This window comes from Peromyscus californicus, unplaced genomic scaffold (genome assembly GCF_007827085.1).
Source record: "Peromyscus californicus insignis strain IS unplaced genomic scaffold, ASM782708v3 Scaffold_5__1_contigs__length_169319896, whole genome shotgun sequence".
Classification (NCBI taxonomy): Eukaryota; Metazoa; Chordata; class Mammalia; order Rodentia; family Cricetidae; genus Peromyscus; species Peromyscus californicus.
This window is the reverse complement of record NW_026294573.1, coordinates 41805976-41833497: the sequence shown is the minus strand read 5'-3', so window position 1 is coordinate 41833497 and position 27522 is coordinate 41805976. Positions and strand designations below refer to the sequence as shown.

General features: G+C 37.9%; 1 protein-coding gene across 1 annotated transcript in view; it reads left to right on the top strand.

Annotated features, from left to right (window-relative positions):
• The window catches only part of Faf1 (Fas associated factor 1), a 347836-nt gene that overhangs the window by 26319 nt on the left and 293995 nt on the right, over positions 1-27522 (top strand). The window contains exon 2 of the mRNA XM_052715293.1: positions 24402-24470. Within this exon, the coding sequence (XP_052571253.1) occupies positions 24402-24470 (69 nt within the window). The remainder of the gene's footprint in view (positions 1-24401; positions 24471-27522) is intronic.

The window sequence follows — 27522 nt, the reverse complement described above, 5'->3', positions numbered from 1 at the left end:
GGCTAGGTTGTGTCAAGACCCATTTCAATCCCAGCATTGCAGAACCAGGTTGTGTGGTATAGCACATGCTTGGAGACCCAGCACTTGGAGGTGGAAGTAGGAGGATCAGAGGTTCAAGGCCATTCTCAGCTGCATAGCTAGTAGCCTGGGCTACTTGAGATTATGTCCCAAGAAAACAAAATATAGATTGTGATGGTTAATATTGATTGTCAACTTGATATGATTTAGAATTAACTAGGAGACAAGCCTCCTAGCACATCTAGGAAAAATTATCTAAATTTAGTTAGCCTCTGGGCATGCCTGTGAGATATTATCTCAGTTAAGTTAGTTGAGGTGGGAAGACTCACCTCAGTTGTGGGAGGTAGTATTCCATGGGCCAGGAGTCCTGGGATTCATAATGAGAAACTAAGCAGAACAACATTCATCGCACTGTGCTTCCTGTGATCCTGCATGCCATGTGACCAGCCCACTCCTCAAGATCCTGCAGTCGTGACAGACAGTATCCTGGAACTGTGTGCTAAAATAAGCCCTTCCTAAAGTTGATTTTTGTCAGTATTTTGTCATAGTAACAAGACAAGTAATTAACACAAATACAAAAGGCAAAAACAGATAAATAAAACCAAATCAACAGACTAGCCAACCAAATAAACATAACCCAGCCCCTCCCAAACAAGCTAATAATGGTGGCACATACTTGTAATCCTAGCACTGAGAAGGTAGAGGCCTGACAATTGCTACAAGGTCACACAAGTCTGGTCTGTATGATAGTGAATTTCAGGATAGCCAGGATACATAGTGAGTCCATCTCAAACAACAAAAAAATAAGAACAAAAACATAAACACCCAAGAAACAAAAGATGTAGCTGTTTTAGCTTTGTGTTATTTGTATATGGAAATGAACATCAATTTGTTAGTTGTTATTGAATGCTCTGAGACTTAGAGCTGTGTCATGTTCATCTCTATGTTGCTAGAACCTAATCTCTTGCTTTAAAAATATTAAGTTGAAATTAGGTGAAAATCATCTGTAGGCAAGAGTTTAGCGAAACTATAAAAAACCCAAAGTGAGAAGAAAATCTGAGAAATACTTTTGGAGCAGAACATTTCATGAAGGGAACAATGATAAGAATGATAACCAACTCCTCATCATAAACAGTGGAATCCAGAAAACAATGGAATGTCTGTCAAATATTGAAAGAAAACATATTACCAAACTAGAACTTTACATGTACAACTTTCTTCAGAAAGTGACAGTGAAGTAAAGATGTTTTAGCACATGCCTTTAATCCCAGCACTCGGGAGGCAGAGCCAGGCGGATCTCTGTGAGTTTGAGGCCAGCCTGGTCTACAGAGCAACTTCCAGGACAGCCAGGGCAACACAGAGAAACCCTGTTTTGAAAAACCAAAACTGGGCTGGAGAGATGGCTCAGTGGTTAAGAGCACTGACTGCTCTTCCAGAGGTCCTGAGTTCAATTCCCAGAAACCACATGATGGCTCACAACCATCTGTAATGAGATCTGGTGCCCTCTTCTGGCCTGCAGGGACACATGCAGGCAGAATACTGTATACATAATAAATAAATAAATCTTAAAAAAAAAGAAAAACCAAAACAAATGAACAACAAAAAAAGGAAAAAATACAAGTATGTAAATGAAATAAAATTGGAGGAATTGTTGCTAACAGATCTGGGTATCATAAAAATGTGAAAAGACACTCTGTTGGCGATAAAGAAATGGTACTCGATGGAAATAGGATATACAGAAGAACTAAAGAACACTGGAAATACCATGAGTATGGATATGTATATGTACAGTGTATGACAGTAGCAAAGGGGAGGGCAAGTGAGCTTCTTGTGTAAAGTTTTAGATAATAAAGAGTGTGATACTATTAATTCAAGTAGGCTGCTAAGTTATGGGTGAATATTGTATTTACTTCAACAACTGCTTATAAGTCGATACAGAGTTAAAAACTGGTAAAGGTGATAAGCTAGAAAACTGAAAATACACTCAAGCCTGAAGAATGCAGATGAGAAATAGTTAAAAATAATTGGTACAGTTGGAAAAAAGAAATATAAGATAGTAGAATTACACTCAGCTATTTCATAATTGCATTAAATGTAAATAGACTAAATAGTAACAAAAAGATGAAAATGAAAGACATCTTTACTGTTCATAAGAATTTATATATATATAAAATATATAAATATATAAAAAATATATATAATATAAAAATCCATTTTGGTTAGAAAAAAGATGGTAAAAGGCATACCCTATAGACGCTGTTGTTAACTGACTTGGTGTGATTAATATCAGATTACTAGATTTAAAGTTCTGGCTCAGTTTTTCTTTCTACCCCTTGGGTATGTCATATGATCGCTTCATTTATATTACTTATAAAATGCAGCTAATATTTGAGCTATCATAATCAGTACTTAACAGGATTGTAAAGTGGGTTGCTATTAACACTGTATGGGTGAAGCTCAGAGAGGTTAATAATTTGTTTAAAGTCACAGAGTTAGTCAACTTGGTAAGTTGCTTTTGAAGTCAGTTTTACTGTGATTCAAACCTTTTTTTCTTTCTGAGACAGGGTCTGTGGAAGTTAGGCTGGTGTTGTGTGACACTTCGTAGGGAGACGTTAACAAACTTGTTTAAATCAGAAAGGGCACTGATGACAGACTAAAGTTACTCCTCTCAAGTCTAGACCAGTGGGTTCCTGGGGTTACATATAGGAGTGTGGGCAAGGGGTTACATACAGGAGTATGAACTTAAAGGCAGTTCCGTCATCGAAAAGCTCACCCTAGCATAATCAGTGACTCACGGAAACTCCCTCCCGGGGCCCCTCGCATGACTTATAGGCAGCTTGACCTGTCAGAGTCTGCACTCTCCCACAGTTGTTAATGGCTTATATAATCTTCAGGAAGCATTTTGTGAATCTTTTATGTTTCAATAACTTCCTGAAACTTGTGAGTTACTTTCTGAACACCCTAAATTTCCTTTGCTTTCTAACTCCTGAAAGCAGAATATATTGTTATGCCACAGCTGGCCTCAAAATGGGTACCCTTCCTGTACTTGTGGAGTGCTATATAGGTTTTTGTTTTTAAAAACTGTACCTTAGCTGGGCTATACCTTAGATGGGTGGTGGCGGCACACACCTTTACTCCCAGCACTTAGGAGGCAGAGTAGGTAGATCTCTGAGTTTGAGGCCAGCCTCTTCTACAGAATGAGTTCCAGGACAGCCAGGGTTACATAGAGAAACCCCGTCTTGAAAAAACACCAAACCAAACCAAAACAAAGCTATACCTTGTTTTTCTTAGAATATTCCTTGAATTATACTGCATTCCATGCATTGCTTCTTTATAAACATACCTATTTGAGGAGCCTTTTTGAAGTCACCTACCTTGTTCCTTATTCCCTTTTGGAGCCCCCTCTCCCCCATTTCTTCTTGTATTTCTCTCTCTATCTCTGGCAAGGTCTTATTTTGTTACATAGGTTGGTCTTGGACTCTTGGATCCTCCTGCCTCTGTCCCTTGGGTTCTTGGATTATAGGCATATGTCACTCTGGTTGGGATCCATTCTTTCTATACAAAAAAACCAAAGAGCTGTCTGTTTTCATATGTTATTAATGGACATAATTTTAATTTTCAGTATTAGCATTTATGATTTTATTACTTGTTAGTACATTTTGAATGATGTCCCTTTCCTAAATGCAGGAAATGCTGTTAATAACTATAGTTGCAGGTTTCCAGAGGTAAATGTTAATTTGCTAACATTGTGTTTAAAGTAAATTAAAAATAAAGCTGGTTGGAGTTAACTTTGAATAAAGAAGATACTGGTATCCACATCCTGCTGCAGTTCTTGATATGATAAGTTGCTTAGCACATTAGCACAGTTTTTTTGGGGTATTTTGTGAATACAGGGTCTCACTGTATAGTTTAGGATGGATTTGAACTTGCTATGTTGCCATTGCTGACTTTGAACCTCTTGTTTCAGCCTCCCAAGTGCTAGTACTAGTGTATGCCACCACATCTACTACCTGTAAACTTTTAGTCATAATAAATTAGATTGTGACAATTTATTTAGTCTTTACATTATGTTTTAAGTTTCTGTTTGTACTGAATACTTACAAATTGTAATCTACAGTGGGGTTATAAAAAAGTGAAGTATGTTGGCATTTATTTAAGGAATCAGTAAATTAAAAGTCTTATGAAACCTGAGGACAGTAGCTTTCATTTTATCCACTATAATTTTAGACCCTATCAATGTGGCTGGCCATGGAAAACTTTCTTACTTTTTGGTAGTTTTATTATTACTATTTTTTTGAAAGTCCTGTGTCAAAACAAGTATATATAATGAAATTTCCAACATCTGTTAAGTACTTGCTCCCTCTTGTGGATAGAAATGAGAATGTAAGTTACTAGAATCCTTTCTCTGTTTCTAAAAGATGTACATCAACAGTTTGTAAAACTTACCAAAACATTCCTGTTTTGAGTATTATTAGTACAGTTTTACCAACCTACTTATTTTTTAGTTCACATAAACTTGTTATTGCTCAAGTATTTTTTCTTTCAAAGTAAGGAAAGAATTTATAGCTTCCTAGGATAAAATTTGTATAATAGTGTAGTCATGGGCCACATAATGGTGTTTTGGTCAAGAACTAACTACATATACAGTAGTGGTCCCATAAGATTATAATAGAGCTGAAAATGTGAAGCCAGGTTTGCACTGTTGGCATGAACCTGTCAATCATGATTTGTTATTGTTTTAAATATTACTTAAATTACTGATATTTTCTTGCAGAATTTTATATCTTTGTTTATGAGGATGATTGCTATGGATCTGTAGCAGTTCTAGGCCTCTCTTGGGCTGTATGCCAGTTAGGTGAGACAGTGGATCAGTATGTATGGGAGCTGCAATAGTACTTGGTGGTGTACCTAGACTCATTCTTTTTCTTTTTAGAGACATGATCTTGCTAGTGGCTTAGGCTGGTCTTGGACTTCCTTTGTAGCATCAGCTGGCCTCAACCTGGTCACCTTCTTGCTTCTATTTCCTAAGTGCTAGGATTACACATGTGTACTACCATGTGTAGTTTATGCAGTGCAAGGGCTTGGTCCCAGGGCTTTATGTATGCTAGCTAGGCAAGCAATCTACCAATTGAGTTACGTCCCAACCCCTGAGGAGACTTTGGAGAGCAGTAATGTTAGCTCTTTCTTTACTGCCTTTAAAATTTTGTACAAAAATTTCTAGTGGCCTTTCCTAACTTGAAAATGCTCAGGAAAGGAATTTTTAAAATTTTAAAATTTTTTAAAAAATGTCCTCTCGTGCCTGGAGAGATGGCTTAGCAGTTAAAAACACTTAATGCTTTTCTAGAGAATTGGGGTTTGATTCCTAGTGCCCACATGGTGGTTCACAACCCTCTGTAACTCCAGTTCCAGGGGATCTGATAACCTCTTTTGACCTCTGTGGGCACCAGGCATGCAAATGACGTGCGTACATGTATGCAGGCAAAATACCCATACATAAAAACCGTGAATAAGTCTAATGAAAAACAACAACAACAAAAAAAAGAAATGTACTCTCAGCTAAGTTGATACAGTATAAGACAAGATCTCATTTTCCTTATACACCCCTATCATCGGTTAGGCCGTACCTCAGTTGCTTATTTTATTACCCATAGCAGAGGCCATGAAACTGCCACTGTAACTTGCTTACAGTCTTATTTCATAAGGGCTACTCTCAGGGACTACAATGCATCTGCTAGTCCTTCATCCACATCATGGACTCTTTTAATCAAGGAAGTATTGGACACAATACTACATAGAAGATGGCTGCCCAGGGAGCCACACGCTACCTCCATATGTCTCAGCCTTAGCTGAATGTTTTCTTATCCATGCAAGGTCAGTCCAGCTGTTGCCATAGCAAGATGGTACACATACATGCCACATAGGGAAGAATGGCTATGTTGGGGTTGTCCTTATTTCTCTACTCTTAGATGCCTTAGTTGCATGTCTTAGAACATATAACAGCTGATATGCTAAACTCATCTTTGATTCTGATCTGTCCTTATTTGGGGACACTTGTGTTGCACAACTTTTCTTAGGGAGCTGTGAAAAAATTAAGTATAGATAGGGAACTGACAACAAACCAAGGAAATGATTCTACTTAAGTCTAGTTTGGTGAACCATTGAGTGTATTGGGGTTACTGACAGCAGCGTGGGTGACTTTTCAGTAGATCTGTCTACATTTTACATAAATGATATAACTTACCAGTGTAGTCATTCATTGATGCAGCTTTCATAAGTCATATGCGATGAAGCTTTTTTGGTGATGCCACTGTCTTAGAGTCACCCATGCTGCTTGCTACAAGTAGCTCCAATAAACTATTGGTTCATCAGCTGAGATTTGGGTGGGTGTTGTTGGTGCCCTATTCGCATGAATGTTTGTTATGACCATCTAGGAGAAAGGTCGTGCAACAAGGGAAATATAAGTATAATTTCCACCTCTCTCTTTTAACTCATTTGGGAGGGATAAGGACTGGACAAATAAAAGGCTAGGTAACTTTATGAAGCAAATAATAAGATAAGATATAGTTAAGTAGAAAGGAGTTGTTACAGACAACCACACTGGAGAAAGAGGGAAGGACCTCTTGTCAGGAGTTTCATACATGTGTTTGTGTCACTTACCTGAGGTTCTTGAAACACGTAGTTCACATGTTTGGAGTTTTACAGAGTTTGGATAGATTTGAATAGATTTTCCTGGTTGAGTGTTCCCAATCCAAACGTCTACAATCTGATGTTCCACAATGTAAACTGTTTTGAGTGTCTGATGCCGAATCATTTCAGCTTTGGGACATACTGGATTCTCAGAACAGGGATATTCAGTGAATGAAGGTCTTCAAATCTTCAAATCTGAATCCTTTTTTTTTTCCCTCCTCCTCTTGTCACTTGTTGAAATGAAGTATGGTTAAATGTGGCTTAAATGTAGTAAGTCTTTCAGATTTTTTTGTTTTGATGCATAAAGTCCAGTAGTTTTAGAGAAACAGTTTGACAGTGGGCTGGATATGAAGACATTAAGACTTATGAGGGGCATTTGAAGGGAGACATTGATTTCAATCATATATTTTTGTTGAGAGGAGAAGGTAGTGTATATGAAAAAATGCATTTGACTGGTCTGTGTAATTTTGTGTACTTATTTATATGTATGTGGTATCATAAGCAAAATTCCCTCTTTGATGTATTTGAAAATAAAGAGAAAATTGTAACTAAAATACTACTAGGATTTAATCATAATTGTTAGTATTTGGTTTTTATATTTCTGTGATATGTGCTTCAAGTAATGAGAAAGGTTTGTGTCCTCATGAGAAATTCATAATCTGATCCTTTGCTCTGTAGACTTAAGTTATTTTGTTTTTTATTTGTTATTGTTCAGTGATAATGTTCTGGGAAATTGGCACAGAATAACAGCTTCATAGGAGATTGATTTAAAAAAAAGGTTTATTTTTATTTTATGTGTATGTGTGTTTTGCCTGCATGCATGTATCTATACTACGTGTGTGCATGGTACCAACGGAGGCCAGAAGAAGGTATCAGGTTCCTGGGAACTAGGGTTACAGATGGTTATCAGTCACTAACTACTCTTAGTTCAGTTCTCAGCCATCTCTCCAACCCTGAGATGAATTTATTAACCAGAATTGTGTGTATGTGTGGGGTGAGGTGGGTGTATATGGCTGTACAGGGTCTCATGCAGCCCAGGCTGTCCTTGAACGGCCTATGTACTAGTATTGAACTCTTTCTTGATCCTATGGTCTTTAACTCCTGATCCTCCTGCATCTGCCTTCCTAGTGCTGTGATTATTTATTAACCAGAATATTATTTACAAAGGAGTGGATACTTTTATTTGAGCATAGTATTTGTAATCATTATTTATGATGCCTTCTTCCTGGTATTAGCATACCAGAGAAAGCAGTTGGGCCATCAGTATGTGAATTTGGTAAGCATTGAAGCAGAGTATATTATCTGAATTGGTTTTGCAGATGGCTTAATCAGTTTGTGATAAGTCTAGAGAAATTCATGCTCCATTTCCAGTGTTTGAATATTCATGCCATTATTTGTTTAGTACTCTTTTAGGTGGTTTTGTGAGTATGTGTGTGTGTATGTGTGTGTGTTTGTGGGGGGAGCGGGGAAGGGAAGCAGACTAGGAGGGGAGGAGAGAGGGAGTCTCATTAGAATCTATACATACAGCCTCTAGCCTGGAACTCTGTGTAGACTAGGTTCACCTTGAACTCACAGAGATCCACCTGCCTCTGCCTCCAAGGTACTGGGATCAAAGGCATGTGCCATCACACCCTGCTTTATTAGCATCTCTAAGATACCTTCATAGTGATTATTTTGGAAAGTAATAGACTAATTCTAATTTTATGATACCCTTCTCCCTTCCCCTCCCTTCCCCTCCCTTTTTCTCCCCTTTCTCTCCCCTTAGGTCTAGCTTGTTATAAATCAGAGGATTACTTCTGATCCTCTTGCCTTTACCTCTCTGGTGCTGAGATTATAGGCATGTCCTACCACATCTGGTTTATGTGGTGCTGGAGTTTGAACTTAGTTCTTTGTGCACAGAAGGTAAATATTCTAACTCCACCAACTGACCTGTGTCAGTGGTCCTTGAAATTCTGTAAACTTACATTGTTCCCTGTCCTCACCTCTGCTGGGGACCAAAACCAGGGCCAGGCAAGTGCTCTGGTGCTGAGCTAAGTAAGTTCCCACACCTATTTCTTTCTTATTGTTGTAGCATGTTTTCACACTATTAATTCGTTCTGGCGTGGAACTTCCTATGTAGCTCAAACTGGCATTGAACTTGTGCCACTCTGTCTACCTTATCCTCCTGAGTGCTGGATTACAGATGTGAGCCACCACATTAAGCTTGATTCTTCTTTTTTCTGTAGAGACTACTTTTTAAAAAGAAGCTTACCTAAGGTATATAGAATTATGTTTATTTGGAATGATGCATATCTCTTGGTACTGACAGTCTGCTGTTTCCTCACCCCTATCCCCATTTGCTTAGGAGGGCTTTAAATTCCTGATCCTCTTGCTTCAGGCAGTTTCCCAAATGCTGGGATTAAAGGTACTACCATATTTACTATCTCTTTTTTTTTTTTTTTTTGTTTTGTTTTGTTTTGTTTTGTGTGTGTGTTTAAAAGAAAACTTTTTTGTTTGGTTTTTTTGAAACATAGTTTCTCTGTGCAGTCTTGGCTGTCCTGGAACTAGCTCTGTAGACCAGGATGGTCTCAAACTCACAGAGATCCGCCTGCCTCTGTCTCCTGAGTGCTGGGATTAAAGGTGTGGGCCACCACTGCTCAGCTAAAAGAAAACTCTTAAGAAATGTTATTGAGCCGGGCGGTGGTGGCGCACGCCTTTAATCCCAGCACTCGGGAGGCAGAGCCAGGTGGATCTCTGTGAGTTCGAGGCCAGCCTGGTCTCCAAAGCGAGTACCAGGAAAGGCGCAAAGCTACACAGAGAAACCCTGTCTCGAAAAACCAAAAAAAAAAAAAAAAAAAGAAATGTTATTGAAGAAACAAACCACGTTGACTAGTATTACTAATATGAAACTACTATTTGGCACCAGTACTCTGGCAGTGCTTACTTAACATTTGTACGCACTTACAAATGTGAATAGATTGCACCAGTGCAGTCATGCCAGCTTATTTTACAAATGGTGGGTATATTTCCTTTTCTTACTCTACATTGCCAGTGGAGTGTAAAATTAGACCAATGATGTGAAAATGAACAGTGACACACTAAGCTGTGTAAAATTCCCACTGGTATAATTCACTAATCCCTTTTAACAACAAAACGTTTTCACTGAATTAAAAAAGAGTTTACCTGAGAGTATGTACATCAAGTTGCCAGATGTACATACATACTTTCTCAGCTCTGCTTGTTCTCAAACTTGAGTCAGTGTAAGAAGCATGTGATATGTCTAATGAAGTGTAGATTTTAGAACTCTACTTGCTAGAGGATGTGTGCTCCAGTTGTCTGAGATCAAGGATAAAGCTTGGAGTATGTGAAAAGCAGCTCAGGTAAATCTCCTGTTGGAGAGGTGAGGACCCCACAGTAAATTACACGTGGTACACCATGCTGCCTCTGTGCTCACCAGGGCAGTGACTTGGTTAGCACAGTCCCAACCCTTCTGTCTTCTTTCTGAGGTATCTTTTGAAGTCATGTTAACCTTCTGTATAGAAGCACTGACAGTCATATTCTTTTTGTGCTGCATATACTCTTAACTTCTCGGTATTAGGTATCCTTTGCCTTTGTCTGAGTTTTTCTGTAATGTGGAAATTGCTAGCCTACTTCTCTTTCTTAATTTTTTTCAACTTTAATTTTTTGTTAATATACTCTTTCTTTTTTGAAATAGGGCCTCTCTATGTAGCCCTTGCTGGCCTGGAACTCTCTATGTTGACCAGGTTGGTCTTGAACTCACAGAGATCCATGTGTTTCTGATTCCAAGTGCTGGGATTAAAGGCGTGCCCCACTATGCCTAGCCTTCACATACATTTATGCTTTAATAAAACTGAATAATTTTTATTTTCCTGAACTGAATGCTTGTTGTTGTTCTTTTTTTTGCCTCCTCTTTCTTTTCCCTATTTTTTTCTGAGCCACTTTTTTTTCTGTCTTTTTTGTTTTTAGAATTTAGAATTGGTATTTGTCATTATTATCATAATGATCATCATCATCATTATTTATGAGTATGAGTGTTTCACCTGCATGCATATCTGTGCATGTCTGTCCATGTGTGTTTCTTGGAGGCCAGATGAGGGCACTGAACTCACTGGGACTGGAGTTAAAAATGATTGTAAACTAACAGGTAAGGTGTGGGAACTGAACCTCAGTTCTTTGGAAGATTAGCAAGTATTATTAACCAATGAACTATTTCTCCATACCAAATTTTATTATTTTTAATTATGAGTATCTGTGTGTCTCTGTGTGGGTATGTGCAAGTGAGTGTAAGTGTCCTCAGAGGCAAGAAGCATTGATTTCCTGGAGCAGGAGTTAGAAGTGGTTTGTAAGCCACTTGATGTGGATATTGGAACTGATGGTGTGTCTTCTGAAAGAGTGCTCTTAACCATTGAGCCATCTCTCCAGAACTCATTTATTTTTTATCATAAAATTATGAGCTTTTAAAGCCTATCAAGAAATATAACAAATAATAAATATAATGAATATGTAATTAGTAAGTCCTGTATTTTCTTTATATATTATTAGTCAAATGTAATTCCTATTGCTGTTATCCTGTTCATGGAAAGAATGAAAATTAGGTACTTTGGACTTTCATTAACAAAAACTGTCTAGAAATGTTATGGTTTACAATTTGTAAGAATTCTTGAAGACATGTTCTAAAAGATCTTATAACATTTAAAGCTATGTAGTTGTTAGAGACTAACAACTAATTTTAAAGAGGTACACTGTATTTTGGGAAGCTCTGTGTTCTTTGTAGTAAAATAGCTTATAATTAAGCTGACTAGATGGTGCAAATAAATTTGTTGCAACTCTGTGGGTTTGGTCGTGGATTTCGGCAGCAAACGTGAGCTTTGCAACTCTGGGGAGAGGTATCCTGACCACTTGGGAGTCAGACAACGGCTGGAGCTGCAATGAGACAGCAGCCCTGGAGGGTGAGGTAGCCGCTTAGAACAGCTGCCAGCTGGAAGGTGAGGTATCTCAGATGCTGCAAGCCATTTAGGACAGCTCTGACGGCTGGAGGGCGAGGTATTGAATACCTCATATACCTCACAGCTTAGGGCACCTCTGTGCTGGAGGGGAGGTTATTCTGACTGTTCGAGAGAGTCAGGCCTGGAACTGCTTCAGCAGGGAAGGGTATCCTAACTATTGAAAGTCAGGCTATACCTGGTGTGGTGGGGGATGGTCTCCCCGCAGGATATAGCAATCCTGCTCCTTTCCTGGAGAGTTGCTACAGCTGAGCTTTGCTTAGCCGGCACTTAAGGGGGCTTCCTGGCCGAGCTCTGTTTCTGTGGCCTAAGATGTTGCTTCCTTTGCTTCACTCTGCAAAAGGGGAAACCCCTGCAGAAATGTAGCAATCTCCTAAGGCCCTGGAGCAAAGTGTTACTTTTTCAGCTCTCCCTTGCTCTCTCCACTGAGGGACTTCCCAGTAAGGTTTTTCTGTTCAGCTCCTCCTTACTCTCTCCACTATGGGACATCTCAGCAAGGATCTTCTGTTCAGCTCCTCCTTGTACTGTCCACTGAGGGATGTCCCAGCAAGGTTCTTCTGTTTGCCAGTGAATGAAGATCTTCACACCCAAAACTCTTGAGAAAGAGATTTTTTTGGGAAGGAGGGGTCCAGGAGAGTAGCTGCCTCTACCAGGGTGGAGAGAACAGCCAACAACTGACCAGGCAGGGCGGTTTATATAGGATCTCTTGGGGGCGGAGTCAACCAGTAATTGGTTAGTTTTTTTCTGCCCAAAGATTGGTTAGTTTTGTGGGCTAGGGGCAGAGATGGCCCTGATTTCAGAGCCACACTGTGTTGCTTTCACTGGCCTTTCTTGGCTTTTTGACACTACTTCTAAGGCCAGGGCACATTACTTTTACTGACTCTGATTCTAGGGACCAAGAGTGTTACTTTGGTACTAGTTTCAGAGTCAGGGCATGTTTCCTTGGTTCTAGGTTTGGGAATAAAGTGTTCATTTCTCTGGCTTAGGTCCCAAACCCAGGCTGTGTTTCTTTCCCTGATTCTGGGCCCCAGGGCCAGGGTACTACCTTCCTGCTCTGTGATTGATTGGTTTCACAAGTCACCAGGGGCAGAGATGGCTCTGATCTCACTGAGCCCAGGGCCAGGGTGCTACTCTGTGATTGGTTGGTTTTACAAGTCATTTGGCCAGGGGCAGAGATGGCTCTGATCTGACTGAGCCATTTTTCCCTAGTTCTGGGCTCCAGGGTTAGGGTGGGTTTCTTTAGCCATCCCCTTTTCCCTACAGATGGGCTTCGTGGCTCACATCAGTAATCCCACCACTCAGGAGGCACGAGGATTGCTGCAAGTTCCAGGTCTGCCTGGGCTAAAAAAAAAATGGATGTTTTATTCTTTATTCTTTCTTTGTTCCCTTCAGTGGCCTTGGCACATTTCCTTTTCTCCTTTGGTGTTCTGTTGCCTTTTCCTGAGAACAATACATTTCATTGCATTTTTTCATTTAAAAATTTATTCTCCCCCTCTTTTCCTCTCCTCATCTCCCCCCTCTGTCTGTCTCTCTCTGCGCATGCACATGTATTTGTGTGTGTGTGTGTGTGTGTGTGTGTGTGTGTGTGTGTGTGTGTGTGTGTGAATGCATGGCACAGTACATGTGTATTGGTCAGAACACCTTATAGGAGTGAGTTCTCTTTCCACCACATGAGTCCTGGAATCAAACTCAGATTATCAGGCTTGGTGCCAAGCTGAAACATTTTTACTGCCTCAATAACATACATTTTAGGTTATAGATGAAATTATAACCATCTCAAGCAGGGTTTCTCTTTTCAGGACGAGCCAAGTAGTTAGATTACAACAATATAGGTTCAGATTATTTTCATAAAGATGCTGTTAACAAAAGCAAAAGGAGACACACTACATGCTGATGCTTTAAATCAGTGGTTCTCAATCTGTGGGTTGGGATCCCTGGGGTAGTATGACTCTTTCACAGGGGTTGCCTAAGACCATCGGAAAACACATATTTACATTATGATACATAACAGTAGCAAAATTATAACGTAGCAACTAAAATGATTTTATGGTGCGGGGGTGGGTGGTGGGTGGGTCACCACAACATAAGGAATTGTATTAAAGGGTCACAGCATTAGGAAAGTTTAGAACTACTGCTGTAAATACTTCCATATTTTTCTGGCCACTTGTTTTCATTGTTTTAAAATTTGCTGTTATGGAATTTCTGTTTATGTTGCTAGTTCGTATTTTAATTGAAAAGAGGCAGAGTTTCCATTCACCTGGCTAGAATGGATCAGTGAGCCTTGGAGGACTCAGGAGGGGAGAGAGAGAGTGACCCAGAGGGAAGAGGTGGAAGGTTGTGTGGGCCCTTTCGAGCTGGGAAGCGAGGGGTAGTGGGTGCTTTCGCTGTTACTTGTGATTCGCCTTAGGTTTTTTGTTCTTTAATATTTGTGCATGGGTTTTGGTTTTTAATGATTGTAAAAGAAATCCATTTCATTAGTAAGATCAGATTTTTAATTTTTCTCTTCTGGTTATAGGGATCAAATCCAAAGCCTTGCACATAGTAGGCAAGCACTCCATTACTGAACCACATTCCCCAGCCTCAAATTACAATAGTACATATGATAAATTATTTTAGTTTTATTAGAATACATACATATAGTTGTAAACATATTCATAGTCTTTGACTTACAACGAATTTACCTAATAGATTTTCAACTTTTCCATTGGGTGAATTCAATAGAAACTTTAGTTTGAATTTTGAATTTTGATCTTTTCTCCTGCTATCTTTACATGGTTAGTTACTCTTTGGTTGCTGGGCAGCAAAATGAAACTCCTAGTCAGCTATGTGGTTGAGTTTATATAACTGATACTTTACAGAGCAATGTGTTGCTAAGCTAGAATATGTTGTAGATGTAGATGCATTTTGACATGGTATTTACAGTGGGTGTACAGGAATATAATCCCACTATAAGTCTAGGAGCATCTGTACATACACATGTACATAGAATTTACCAAGTAAAGCACAAATTAGTCCTAGTTAAGGACATAGCATATTAGTATATAATACTTATAACAACAGATAAATTACATAAAAAAAATGAGGAAAATACTTACCTTAGTTTGGGTTATTAGTGCTATGGTGAAACACCATGACCAAAAGCAACTTGGGGAGGAAAAGGTTTATTTGGTTTATGCTTCCACACCCATAGTCCATCACTGAAGGAGGTCATGGTAGGAACTCAAACAGGGCAGGGACTTGGAGGTAGGAGCTAATGCAGAGGCCTTGGAGGGGTGCTGCTTACTGGCTTGCTCATTATGGCTTGCTCAGCCTGCTTTCTTATAGAACCCAGAACCACCAGCGCAGAGGTAGTACTACACACAGTGAGCTGGGCCCTCCCATATCAATCATCAATCAAGAAAATGTACCACAGGCTTGCTCATAGCCCATTCTGGTGGTGCCATTTTGTCAATTGAGGTTTCTTCTTTCAGAGTAACTCTAGCTTGTGACAAATTGATATAAAACTAGCCAGCACGTACTCATATAGAAGACATTATTTTTCTCACCGTAGGTAATACTCGAAGAGATAGAATAATTTGCTTTAGGTTGTCTGTTACACATTCTAAACCTGTATTTTTTTCTACTATGATAAAATAAAAATATCTTCTATTTACCTGCCACACATCCATCTATCATAACCATTTAACACAGAGAATTACAAAGAAAGAAAGAAACCTTCTTAATTCCACCTTAATGTAAAGATGACATTAACTTAGAAAACAAAATTGGAAGTAGTCAAAGTGAAAAAGAAATTGGTATTTCTCAAGATTATGAGATACAAATTTCTTTTTAAAATACGAAATTAAGTCTTTAGTTTTCACTTAGTTTAGAGCCTTATGGGTTGAAAAAGTTGGAAGACTTTTTCCTAAAGTATTCCTTTAGAGGTTTTATTATGCTGAAATGCATTATAACTTTCCCAGAAATGGATCATTTGCCATGAAACTTGTTTTTCCATGCATTTCTCAGATAGTTAAAATTCTTTGATAAGTGCTGGAACTGTTCATAAGAAAGAATAAAATTTAAAAAAATGGAAAGTGTTAATGAAATAAAATAGTTCTGTAATCTATATTTGTTCCTGCCAGCTGCATGAGTCTTTAATAGTAAGTGAGACCTCTTAAATATATCTTATATACTTAATATGTATTTTTATATATATAGTGAGGTATCCCAGAGTACTCAGAAGGCTACTACTGAAGGATATTGCCAAACAGAACTTTAAAGGAAGCTTTAAAAGCAATCAGTTATTTCCAGGCACTCCAGAACAAGGCTCAAGGATATTTAGAGATATCCAGCATCCAAAATATGAAAAGGTAATAATATTTGGATATAATCACAAGTTATCAAGCATATAAAGAATCAGGAAAGTATTAACCCATAATCACAAGAAAATCCCAACCAATATAAATAGGCCTATAACTGATAGACTTAATAGAAATGGTCATTGAATGGTACTCTATATCTTACATGCTCAAGAAGGAAGAAAAAAGTGGACCAGGGATATAAGTCTGGTAGGACATGTATAATGTTTTGGATTTGAACCTAGAGGCAGGAGTAAGGAGGAGATATATATCATGAGAGATCATGTTGTATGAACAAACTTACATAGCATAACATTTTACACACCTAGGCAATATGGTAAAGCACTATCTTATAGATGGTCTGTCATTGGCCAAAACAGTTATGTAGTTAGTAAGTCTGTATATGTATGTGTGTGTATGAACTCATGTGTGTTGTGTACCCATATGTATTTATGTGTGTGTGTATGTATGATTAGGCTATTTCTTAGATAACTACATTGTATTTATATTTTTTAATTTATTTATTTTTATTTTTATTTTATTTAAAAAAATTTAATTGGTATGTATTTATTGTTCATAGTACTATACTTCTTTTTTAGTGAAAACTTTTTTATTGAAAATAATTTTTTAAAAGTATATTATATACTTTGACTATATTTGCCTCCTCTCATTCCCTACCCTTAATCCTGCCTTTATCCCCCTAGCTAATCTCCTCTCTTCCCCTTGTTTACTTCTACTTTCATGTCATATATATAATATATAGATATTTATATAAAGGTATTTATTTATATGGCTTTATATATCTATAAAGAATTCTTGGTCTCATTTTATTCACTTACTAAGATCCTATGAGAAGATATCAAAATAAATACACATGAATCACATCTGAGCCAAAATACCAAATACCATTGTTACAATCTCTAGATCCATTCTCCATCAAATAACATAATTTTCATTACTTATGGCTGACTCAAGCTCTATTATATATGCACACACTATCATTATGTATCTACAGCACAGTTTGTCTAACCATTCATCAGTTGCCTTATAGTCCTTCAGATGTATACCCAGAGGTGGTGTAGATGGGTTATATGGTAGTTTCAGTTTTAAAATAATCTCATTGGTTTCTGAAAGGATGAACGGCGCTGGTGGGTTGGCAGGCGCGGCTACCACTGCCAGAGTTAGAGAGAGCTTTATTAGAAAGAAGCCAGGCCTGGAGAGACAGAAGGATGGCGGGCGGGGCGGAGCAGAGGGGAAACAGAAAGAGAAGGAAGGGGAGCGCAGAGCGAGTGAGCGAGCGAGCGTCGGGGTCCGTGTGTGGCTTTTTAAGGTGGAGATTGCGTGACCACACAGCAGTACGCAGTCGCCAGAGCCCCCTTGATGATGTAAGGCGTTAGACCTGGAAGAGTGAGAGCAGGATCCTAATAATTTCCATTTTCACTTAAATTTCTACCAACGTTATATGAGTTGTCTCAGACAGAATATTTCACTCAAAACTAATGTTATTTCGGTGTGGCAACTTCATAACTCAGTGGCCAGGCACCACAGGAATTCTCATTGAAGCACTTCTCAGTTGTTGGTTGATCCTGTTTATTTGAGTGTCTTTGTTTAGAAGTTGCACATGTAGTTGGGCTTGACTCCTTGGTATTTTGGCTCAGATGTGATTCATGTGTATTTATTTTGATATCTTCTCATAGGATCTTAGAAATCCCCTGTGGTGATATTTTATTTGTGCTGAAATGTGGTGATATTTTATTTGTACTTTAATAAATAAAGTTTGCCTGGAGATCAGAGGTCATAGCCAGCTGTACACAAAAGTCAGGTGGTGGTAGCGCATGCCCTTAATCAGATATTACATGGCAGGTAGAGTCTCTGTGCGTTCAAGGACACAGCCAAGCGTGGTGACACACGCCTTTAATCCCAGTACCAACCATAGAAACCTGGATGCCTGTACAGACAGGCAATGACGAGGAAGTGAGGTGGCTGGGCTAAGAGCCCATGAGAAGGCAGAACAGCAAGGCAATAAAAGCGCAGGTTAGACAGGAAGAAGCTGGTTCTCTTGGGAAGCTATGGCGACAAGGTGAGTAAGGTTAGTTGGTGGCTCTCAATATTTCTCTGATCTCTACGGCTTTCACCCCTGTATTTGGCTCTGTGTTTCTTATTTAATAAGACTGTTTAGAAATTTGTCTACAACCTCCACCCTGACCAAAAAAAAAAACAAACAAAAAAAAAACAAAAACACAAAACAAACCAAAAAAACCCACACACAACAACAACAACAAAAAAAACCTTAGGATAATGATTTAGAAGTGTAAGTAGAAACTCATGATGCTTTTGAAGACATACAGTCATAGTTATCATACCACCAACATTCTTATTATAGTTTCATAGGAAAAGGATCAAGTCATATTCAAGCTCAGTGTCAATGGAAAATAATCCTTAGTGGGAGGAACTATAGAGTTCTGTGGTTCTTATGTTAAAGAATTGGGTTTAGTATCACATCCCTTTTGTCTTGCGTTCACTAGCTTCAGCCATTTGAGCATGGTGTGGGGTTGTAAATTATGTCCTCTTCTGGAGCAATAATGTTAAGCCTCTATTCAAAATGGATGTTGAGGCAACATAAAATTGTAAGAATTCACCACATATTCTTGTTAAATGTTTCAATGTGCAACAACTTCCTGTATACACAGTATATTCAAAATCAAGCATGTTAATAGTAATCCATGTCTTCTAAAGTCCTGGCAATAATGCAATTTCCCCAGTTATAGCAAATTTTATTTTTCTTATCAGCATTTCCTTATAACTAGTATATAATTATGGTTTTGTATTGCATTTATGACTCTAGTTTCTTAGTGTGGAGAAGTACTAACACTTCTTGGGAAGGAAGTAACTTTTAGGACAGTTTTGTAAAATGTTGTATATTCTATTTATTTATATATTTATGATATCTCTTGACTTGTTCCTTTTTTCTATTTTTTCTTTTTCTTTTTTGAGACAGGGTTTCTTTGTGTAGTTTTGGTGCCTGTACTGGCTCTCCCTCTGTAGACCAGGTTGGCCTCAAATTCACAGAGATCCACCTGGCTCTGCCTCCCAAGTGCTAGGATTAAAGGCATGTGCCACCACTGCCTGGCTCAACTTGTTCCTTTTAATCTAGATCTTTGGTTGGAATAGTTGAACATTTTTCGGGGCATCCATTCTTTATGATTGATACCGTGACTATCATTTTTTATTGTATTAGGAAGCTTTTAATCTGACATTGTCTTACTACTTGTGATGCTTTGTTTGATCATTTGGCCAAGATGATGCCTTACTGGCAAATGAGCAAGTAATTTGCTAATCTGAGGTGATACTTTGAAAATGTCCAGATAAAAATTCATTTAAGGCTGGGCGTGGTGAATCCCAAGCACTTGGGAGACAGAGGCAAGTGATTCTCTTGAGTTTGAGGCTAGCCTGGTTTATACACTGAGTTCCAGGACAACCAGAGCTATATAATAGAGAGACCCTGACTGAAATTAACAACAAAAATCATTTTAAAAGCCAGGTGGTGGTGGTGCACACCTTTAATCCAACATTTGGGAGGCAGAGGCAGGCAGATCTCTGTGAGTTTGAGGCCAATTTCATCTACAGAACTAGTTCCAGGACAGCCACAAAGAAACCCTGCCTTGAAAACAGTAACAACAACAACAACAACATTAAAAAAAAGAATCAACATAGATTGTATAGATATTTATTAATTTTAATTTTTTTATTTTTTTAAGATTTATTATTATGTATACAGTGTTCTGCCTGCATGTATGCCTGCAGGCCAGAAGAGGGCACTGGATCTCATAGATGGTTATCTATAGATGGTTGTGAGCCACCATGTGGTTGCTGGGAATTGAACTCGGGACCTCTGGAAGAGCAACCAGTACACTTAACCTCTGAGCCATCTCTCCAGCCCTATATAGATATTTATTAATCCAATATTTCATTCAGCCATTTAAAATTTTACTTTTTATGTGTAGAGAAAATCTGTTTTAAAATGTCATTATATATCATATGCAAGACTATTACAGGACATTTTAATATAAATATATTATATGTTGAATATATCCTTCCCTTATGCCCCATCAGTCTCCCTTCTCTCTTCTCTGTTCTCTTTGTTCTTCTAGACAAGTTCACTTCTACTTTATATACACACAGCATCTTATGTATCTCTGTAAAAATCTAGAAACCAAGTATGAGAGAAAACATATTTGTCTGAAACTGATTTCATTTGTTTAATATAGTTATCTACACTTGCATCCATTTTTTTGCAAATGATACAGCTTTGCTCTTCTTTGTGGCTGAAAAATTTTCCAGTGTGTAAAAATCATGAACTCTTTATCTACTTCTCTGTTATTGAATACCTATGCTCAGTTCCATTTCTTAGCTGTTGTGAATGGGCTGCAGTAAATATTGCTGTATAAGTATCTCTGTGATGTGTTGACTTGTAATCCTTCTCTTTTTAAAAAAATTTACTTAACTTTATTTTATGTGCACTGGTCTGAAGGTTTGAGATCCCCTGGAACTGGATTACAGACAGTTGTGAGCTGCCATGTGGGTGCTGGGAATTGAACTCAGGACTTCTGGAAGAGCAGCAAGTGCTCTTAACCACTGAGCTATCTCTGCAGCCCCTAATCCTTATAAATACTCAGGGGTGGTGTATTTGAGTCATACGACAGATTTTTTTTTTTGAGAAACCTCCATACTAATTTCCTTATTGACTAGACTAGTTTATATTTCCACCAGCGTTGTATTAATCAAGGATTCCTTTTTGTTCATACTCTTGCCAGCATTTGTTACTTATTTTTTTAAAGAGTACCATTTTGAATGGGTTGGAATTTCAGTATGTTTTTAACTTGCATTTATTAGTAAAAGCGAACATTTTTCATGTGTTTGTTGGCTGTTTTGTTTTCATCTTTTGAGGGTTGTCAGTTTATTTCATTAGGCTATTTATTGATTGTGCTGTTTGATTTCTTGTTTTGATTTTTGAGTTCTTTGTATATTTTAGATATTAGTCTTTAGGCATACACCTAGCGGAAATGTTCTTCAACTTATGTAGATGTAACCAACCGTCTTATTAAATTAGAAACACAGAACCAATGCAAAGAAGTTAACTGTGTGCTTTGTTATGAAGAATCTTTTTAATTTTATGAGGTCCTGTTTGTCAGTTGTTGCCGCCTTTTCTGAACGACTAGAGTTCTATCCAGAAAACTCTTGGTTTTGCCTATGTCCTAATGTGTTTTTCCTGTAACAGTTTCAGAATTTCATGTCTAACATTAAGGTCTTTGATCTATTTGGGGTTGATAATTTTGTACAGGATGAAAGATTGGGATCTTATTTCATTCTACATCTGGATGTCAAGTTTTTCTAGCATCACTTTTTGTAGAGGTTGTCTTTTCCCCAATGAATATTTTTGATCTTTGTTTAAAAAAAAAAAAAGCCAGATGGTTGAAACTGTGAGGGTTTCTATCTGAGTCTTCTAGTTTATTCCATTGATGTATGTATTTAGTTTCATGCTAGTATCATGGTGTTTTTATAACTATGAATCTGTAGTATAACTTGGAATCGGGTTTAGTGATACCTACTACAGCAGTATTTCTTTTGTTCAGGATTGGTTTGGCTATCAGGAAGTCTTTGTATTTTCATATGAATTTTGAAAGTGTTTTTTCTGTTTTTGTGAAAAATAGTATTGAGATTTTGATAAGGACTGAATTGAATCTGAAGATTGCTTTTGGTAGTACAGCCATTTCCAGAATATTAACTCTTCTAATCCATGAGGTCTTTCCCATCTTGTATTTTCTTCAATTTCTTTCTTCAGTGTTTTATAGTTTTTATTGTAGAAAACTTTTACTTTCGGGTTAGTTTTATCCAGGGTATTTTATTATATTTATTTTGAGGAAGTTGTGAATGGGATTTTGCCCCTGATTTTTTTCTTAGAATGTTTGTTATATCTATCTATCTATCTATCTATCTATCTATCTATCTATCTATCTATCTATATGCATATGCATAATGCGTGCGTGCGCGCACACACACAGACACACAGACACACACACACACACACACACACACACACACACACACACACACACACACAGTCATTTCATTCTAGTTAATACTCCAAATTGATGATATAAGGAATAGGTTGTGAATTTATGAGTTATCTTTGATCACAGAATAGTTACCAAACTTCATCTAATTTTTAATGAATTTAGGTAACCAGTAATAGATTATTGTCTCCAGTTGATTTATATTTTAATTAGTGACTAAGAGGCAGTGCTGTGGAATAAAAATGTTCTGGCTTTGGAATTCTGTTAATTTTTTAGTCCTGTGATCCTGAGTACATTGCTTAACTTTTTTGGTGGTTGTTTTAAATTGTCAATTTGACACAGTCTAGAATCACCTGGGAAGACATTGATAAGACCAGGTTGGTCTGTGGGGCATTGTCTTAATTGATATTGGAAGACCTAGCCTGAAAGTATTCATGTTTTTGGGCCCTGGACTGTATAAGAGTAAAGAGAACTAGCTGAGTACTAAGCATGCATGGATTCATTCTCTCTGCTCTTGACAGTGGATGTGATGTGAGCAGCTGTTTTGTCCCAGTTATTTTTTGTCAACTTGGCACAAGTTAGAGTCAAATGGGAAGAGGAACCTCACCTAAGAAAATGTCTCCATCAAAGCTCCTCAGACAAGTCTGTGGGGGCATTTTCTTGCCTAATAGTTGATAGAGGGGGACCCAGCTCACTGTTGGTAGTGCCACCCCTGGACAGTCCTGGTTTGTATAAGAAAGGCTGAGCAAACCATATGGAGCAAACCAGTAAGCAGCATTCCTCCACAGCCTCTGCTTTAGTTCCTGCCTCCAGGATCCTTCCCTGCTTGAGTCCCTGACTTCCTTCATACAAGGTAAAATAGACCACTGGCATGAAATAAACCAAACTGTGGCATGTCTTAAGCATCTTCTCTTGTGACTTTTCCTGAAGTGATGGACTGTAACTTAGAATTGTGATTTAAAATAAACTCTTTCCACCTAAGTTGCTTTTGTCCGAGTATTTTATCACACCAACAGAATGAAACCAGGACAGTGTCTTTGAAACATTGATCTTGTTAAAATGGACATAATAGCTACTCAAAAGGTTGGTAAGAGGATTGAATGAAATATATTCATTTGTTGTCTTTTTTTTTTTTTTTGGTTTTTCGAGACAGGGTTTCTCTGTGTAGCTTTGTGCCTGTCCTGCAACTCGCTTTGGAGACCAGGCTGGCCTCGAACTCACAGAGATCCGCCTGGCTCTGCCTCCCGAGTGCTGGGATTAAAGGCGTGCGCCACCACCGCCCAGCTCATTTGTTGTCTTTTTATGCGTAAGAATTTTAAAGGCCATATGTTTAGTTTCTGATTATTGAGAAAATCAAAGGATGATGTAAATTGCTTGGTTCATAATAAATAATGTGCGAGTTAGTTCTTAAGTTTTATGCTGATGGTAACAGATTGGTTTTGTTTGTTCTTTATGGCTTCATTTTCATAATTTGAGAATTGTGTTACTTGAGTGTTCAGTACTGTGTTTGGATAGTTAAATTCTGTCATTTTGTTTTTGGGTCTTAGGGGAAAATGAAAAGGAACCACCTCTAGCAGGTGTTTCTGTGTCTGCTTCAGAGTGTTATTCTCTGCTTTCTGCAAGTTTTTTGTTTTGTTTTGTTTGCTTGTTTGTTTGTTTTTGTGGTTAGGGAGAGAGACAAGGTCTTACTGGGTAGCCTTGGCTGGCTTGGAACTCATTATTAAGGCCAGATTGGCCTAAAACTCAACAGAGATCTGTCTGCTTCTGCCTCCCAAGTGCTGGGATTAAAATTGTGTGCTACCATTCCTGGTCAAAAAACTGCATTCGTTGGTTCGTTCATTCATTCATTCATTCATTCATTCATTCATTCATTCATTCATTCGTTCGTGTGTGTGTGTGTGTGTGTGTGTGTGCGCGCGCGCGCGTGTATGTTTTTTCTCATGCTGTGGTACACATGTGGAGCCTGAAGACATCTTACAGGAGTTGATTGATTCACTCTTTCTATAATGTGGGTCTCAGGAATTGAGGTCAGCATGCCAGGGTTTTGGCACCTTTTACCCACTGGGTCATCTCTCCCGTCCCTGACAGGCTTATTGTAATTGTTAAATTTTGCAAGCAAGAATTTTCAAACATTTATGTATAAATTGATCAGAAGTATGAGCCACTTAATGTCTTGACTTCATTTAGATTGTATACAGCTTAAATTATGTTTTATATCAATTACATTTTAAGTCAGACCTCATTTTTAAAATCCTAAACATGCATATTTACTTGGTTTTTAGGCATGTACTGGCATTGAAAACATTGATGAAGCTATTACATTGCTTGAACAAAATAACTGGGACTTGGTGGTAAGTACTTCATTCTTTGACCATTGCTCTAACTTTATGAGTTCTTGAATGGCCTTAATGTTTATGTATATTTAATGTATATTTGTTGCAAGTTGTTTTTGTAATTATGTCACTAAACTTTTATGTTGAAAGTAGGATTCTTTTATATTAATACTTTTATAATCTATATTCATTTACTGTTACATTAACATTTTTCTATCTTACTGAGTATGGCTGCTCATTTTTTAAATGTTTGCATAGTGTATCATGTTGTCATAGTTGTAAAATAGTTTTACCATTCTTGTTCTGGTGGGTATTTAAGATTGTTGCAGTAGTTTGCAATACTGTAAGCATTACTGTAGAGAACATTCTTACATATGTGTATTGTATATTTAACCTAGTATTTTTTTCTAGAAGAAACTGAATATATTCAATTTATAACTGAATTTCTGGGCCATATTGAATGAATATTTTTAGGGGTTTGGATACTTAAAGCCTAGTGAACTTCTGGTTTTATTCATTTATGTTTTTGCCAACTATGTGGAAATGTTTTTTTTTTTCCTCTCTCTCTCTTAAATCAGTGCTGCTGCTGTCCCCTCCCTTCTCTCTCTGTCTCTCTGTCTTTATTTCTTGGTCTCATTGTCTGTCTGTCTGTCTCTCTCTCTGTTTTGTATTTTGGTACAGGAAAACTGAGAAATATTTCTGCTGCCTGACCTGAATTCATGCTTTATACTTCCTGTTTTATATTCTAAGAAGGCGTGGTATAGATGCCAGTGTCATGATGCGGGGGATAGGGATGAGAGGCAGCAGCATATTTAGAGCAATGCTTCTGGACTACTTGTCTTGAAACCTTTTGCATTAATAAATACATTGTTTTATTTAATTTATGTATATTTGAGGTAGTCTTTTGGTCAGGCTCATAAAAATCACTGGGGAGGTTTCAAGGCTCACTGAGCCACTCTTCAGTGGCTTTGCCAAGAGGAATAAAGGAGAAAGAAAAGGAAGACTGAGACTATAGGCTGTAAATCTTTGATGTTGGAATTTACAGTTAGGAATAGATAGGGACCTAAGTTCTCTGTTCATCTCCTTCCTTTGGGTCTTACACATAGTAGGCAAGTTTCTTACCACTAAGTTATGCCTCTAGTCCCTTATAGTGTCTTTTACAACTTAAACTTTTTCATTTGAAATCAAATCTTCTTTTAGCTGGTAATATATCTTCTACTTTTATTTTCATTGAAAGTTGTGTACCTTTTTAGCTTCTACTTGGTATATTTTCTCATTTCTTCTGTTTTCATACAGCATATATATATATATATTGTGTGTGTGTGTGTGTGTGTGTGTGTGTGTATGTTAAATGTAACTTTTGGTGCCTGTCCTGGATCTCTCTCTGTAGACCAGGCTGGCCTTGAACTCACAGAGATCCACCTGGCTCTGCCTCCCAAGTGCTGGGATTAAAGGTGTGTGCCAACAACGCCTGTTAAATGAAACTTAAGTATATGAAATAGCACATGACTAGTTCAAACTTTCATGGAACTTTTAATATGCTGTACTCCATTTTCTGTGTTTTTTTTTTTGTGTGTCTGAATTATGACTGTCATTGGTCTACATTTCATGAATCTTATTAGAACATTTTGCATAATTTAAGTTTTTAACTTAGGATGTCAGTGTTTTAAATTTCATCTTTATCTGTCACATCTTTTCTTCATTTCTGTGCATATTACTAGAGAACTGTAAAGAAACATGCATTTGGCACTGTAATCAGGAATTGTATGAAATGGAAAACTATTATAATTAAAAACTTATTCATTGAGTGACCATTGAGTGAATGTCATAGATCTAGTTTTTTACTAGGTAGCAGTGATGATTTAAAAAATGTAGCAAGCTGGGTGTGGTGGCATATACTCTTAATATCCCTCAGGAGGCAGAGGCAGGCAGATTTCTTGGAGTTCAAGGACAGCCTACTCTTTGTAGTGAGTTCAGGGCCAGCCAGGACAACAGAGTGAGCCCCCATCTCTAACAGGTAAGGAAAAAGAAAAAACAAACAAACAAACAAACAAACAAACAAAAAAAACCAAAAAAAAGAAAAGAAAAGAAAAATGTAATGCTATGATCTCTAATAGACTTATTTTGTTTTCCGTTATTGTAGTAAATATCTAAGACTAGTTGGTTATCTTATGAAGAATAGAAGTTGCATTAGTCAGCTTTGCAGTACTGTATCAAACCTGAGATAGTCAACAAGATGAAAGACTTATTTGGCTTACAATTTTGGAGGTTTCAGTCCATGGTTGGTTCACCCTGTTGATTTTAGGTATATGATAAGGTAATATACCATGGCAGGAGCACATTGCAAACAAGTGTTGTTTTTAACAAAAATCAGTTATTGTGGTGAACACTGGATGATCAGAGAGACAGAACAAGCTACAGCTAACCTCACCTGGCCAACTTCTCAGATGTTCTTGTTTCCTCAGACTGGAAGCCTCTGTGTCCTCATCCCAGTGGCTCTCAGCTGAACAACTGCTAGAAGCCTGAAAGCTTAACCAGCCAAATGCTTAACCAGCCAAATGCTTCTAGTTTCTGGTCCTCACGCCTTATATACCTTTCTGCTTTCTACCACCACTCCCTGGGATTAAAGGCTCACTCCCTGGGATTAAAGGCGTGATGAGTCACCATGCCTATCTGTATCCTTGAACACATGGATTTCTGCCTCTGGAATGCTAGGATTAAAGACGTGTGCTACCACTGCCTATGCTTTATGTTTAATATTGTGGCTGTTCTGTCTCTGACCCCAGATAAGTTTATTAGGGTTCACAATATTTTGGGGAACACAATACCACCACAGTTCAATTTTTTCAATAAAGACTTGGGAGCCAGATGCCAGGATAAAAGCCTGTTAGCTTAGAGGCAGAGAAACACCCAGCTGAACTTCCTCCTCAGCTGACATCCCAGAAGCTTCATTCTCTCACACTGTCTCAAATAAAACACTCTGCCAACTCAGTGTCCCTCCCTTCTACTTCCTCTGTGTCTCTCTCTTTTTCCTCCTTACTCCTTAGTCTCTATGTTTTTTTCTTAATAA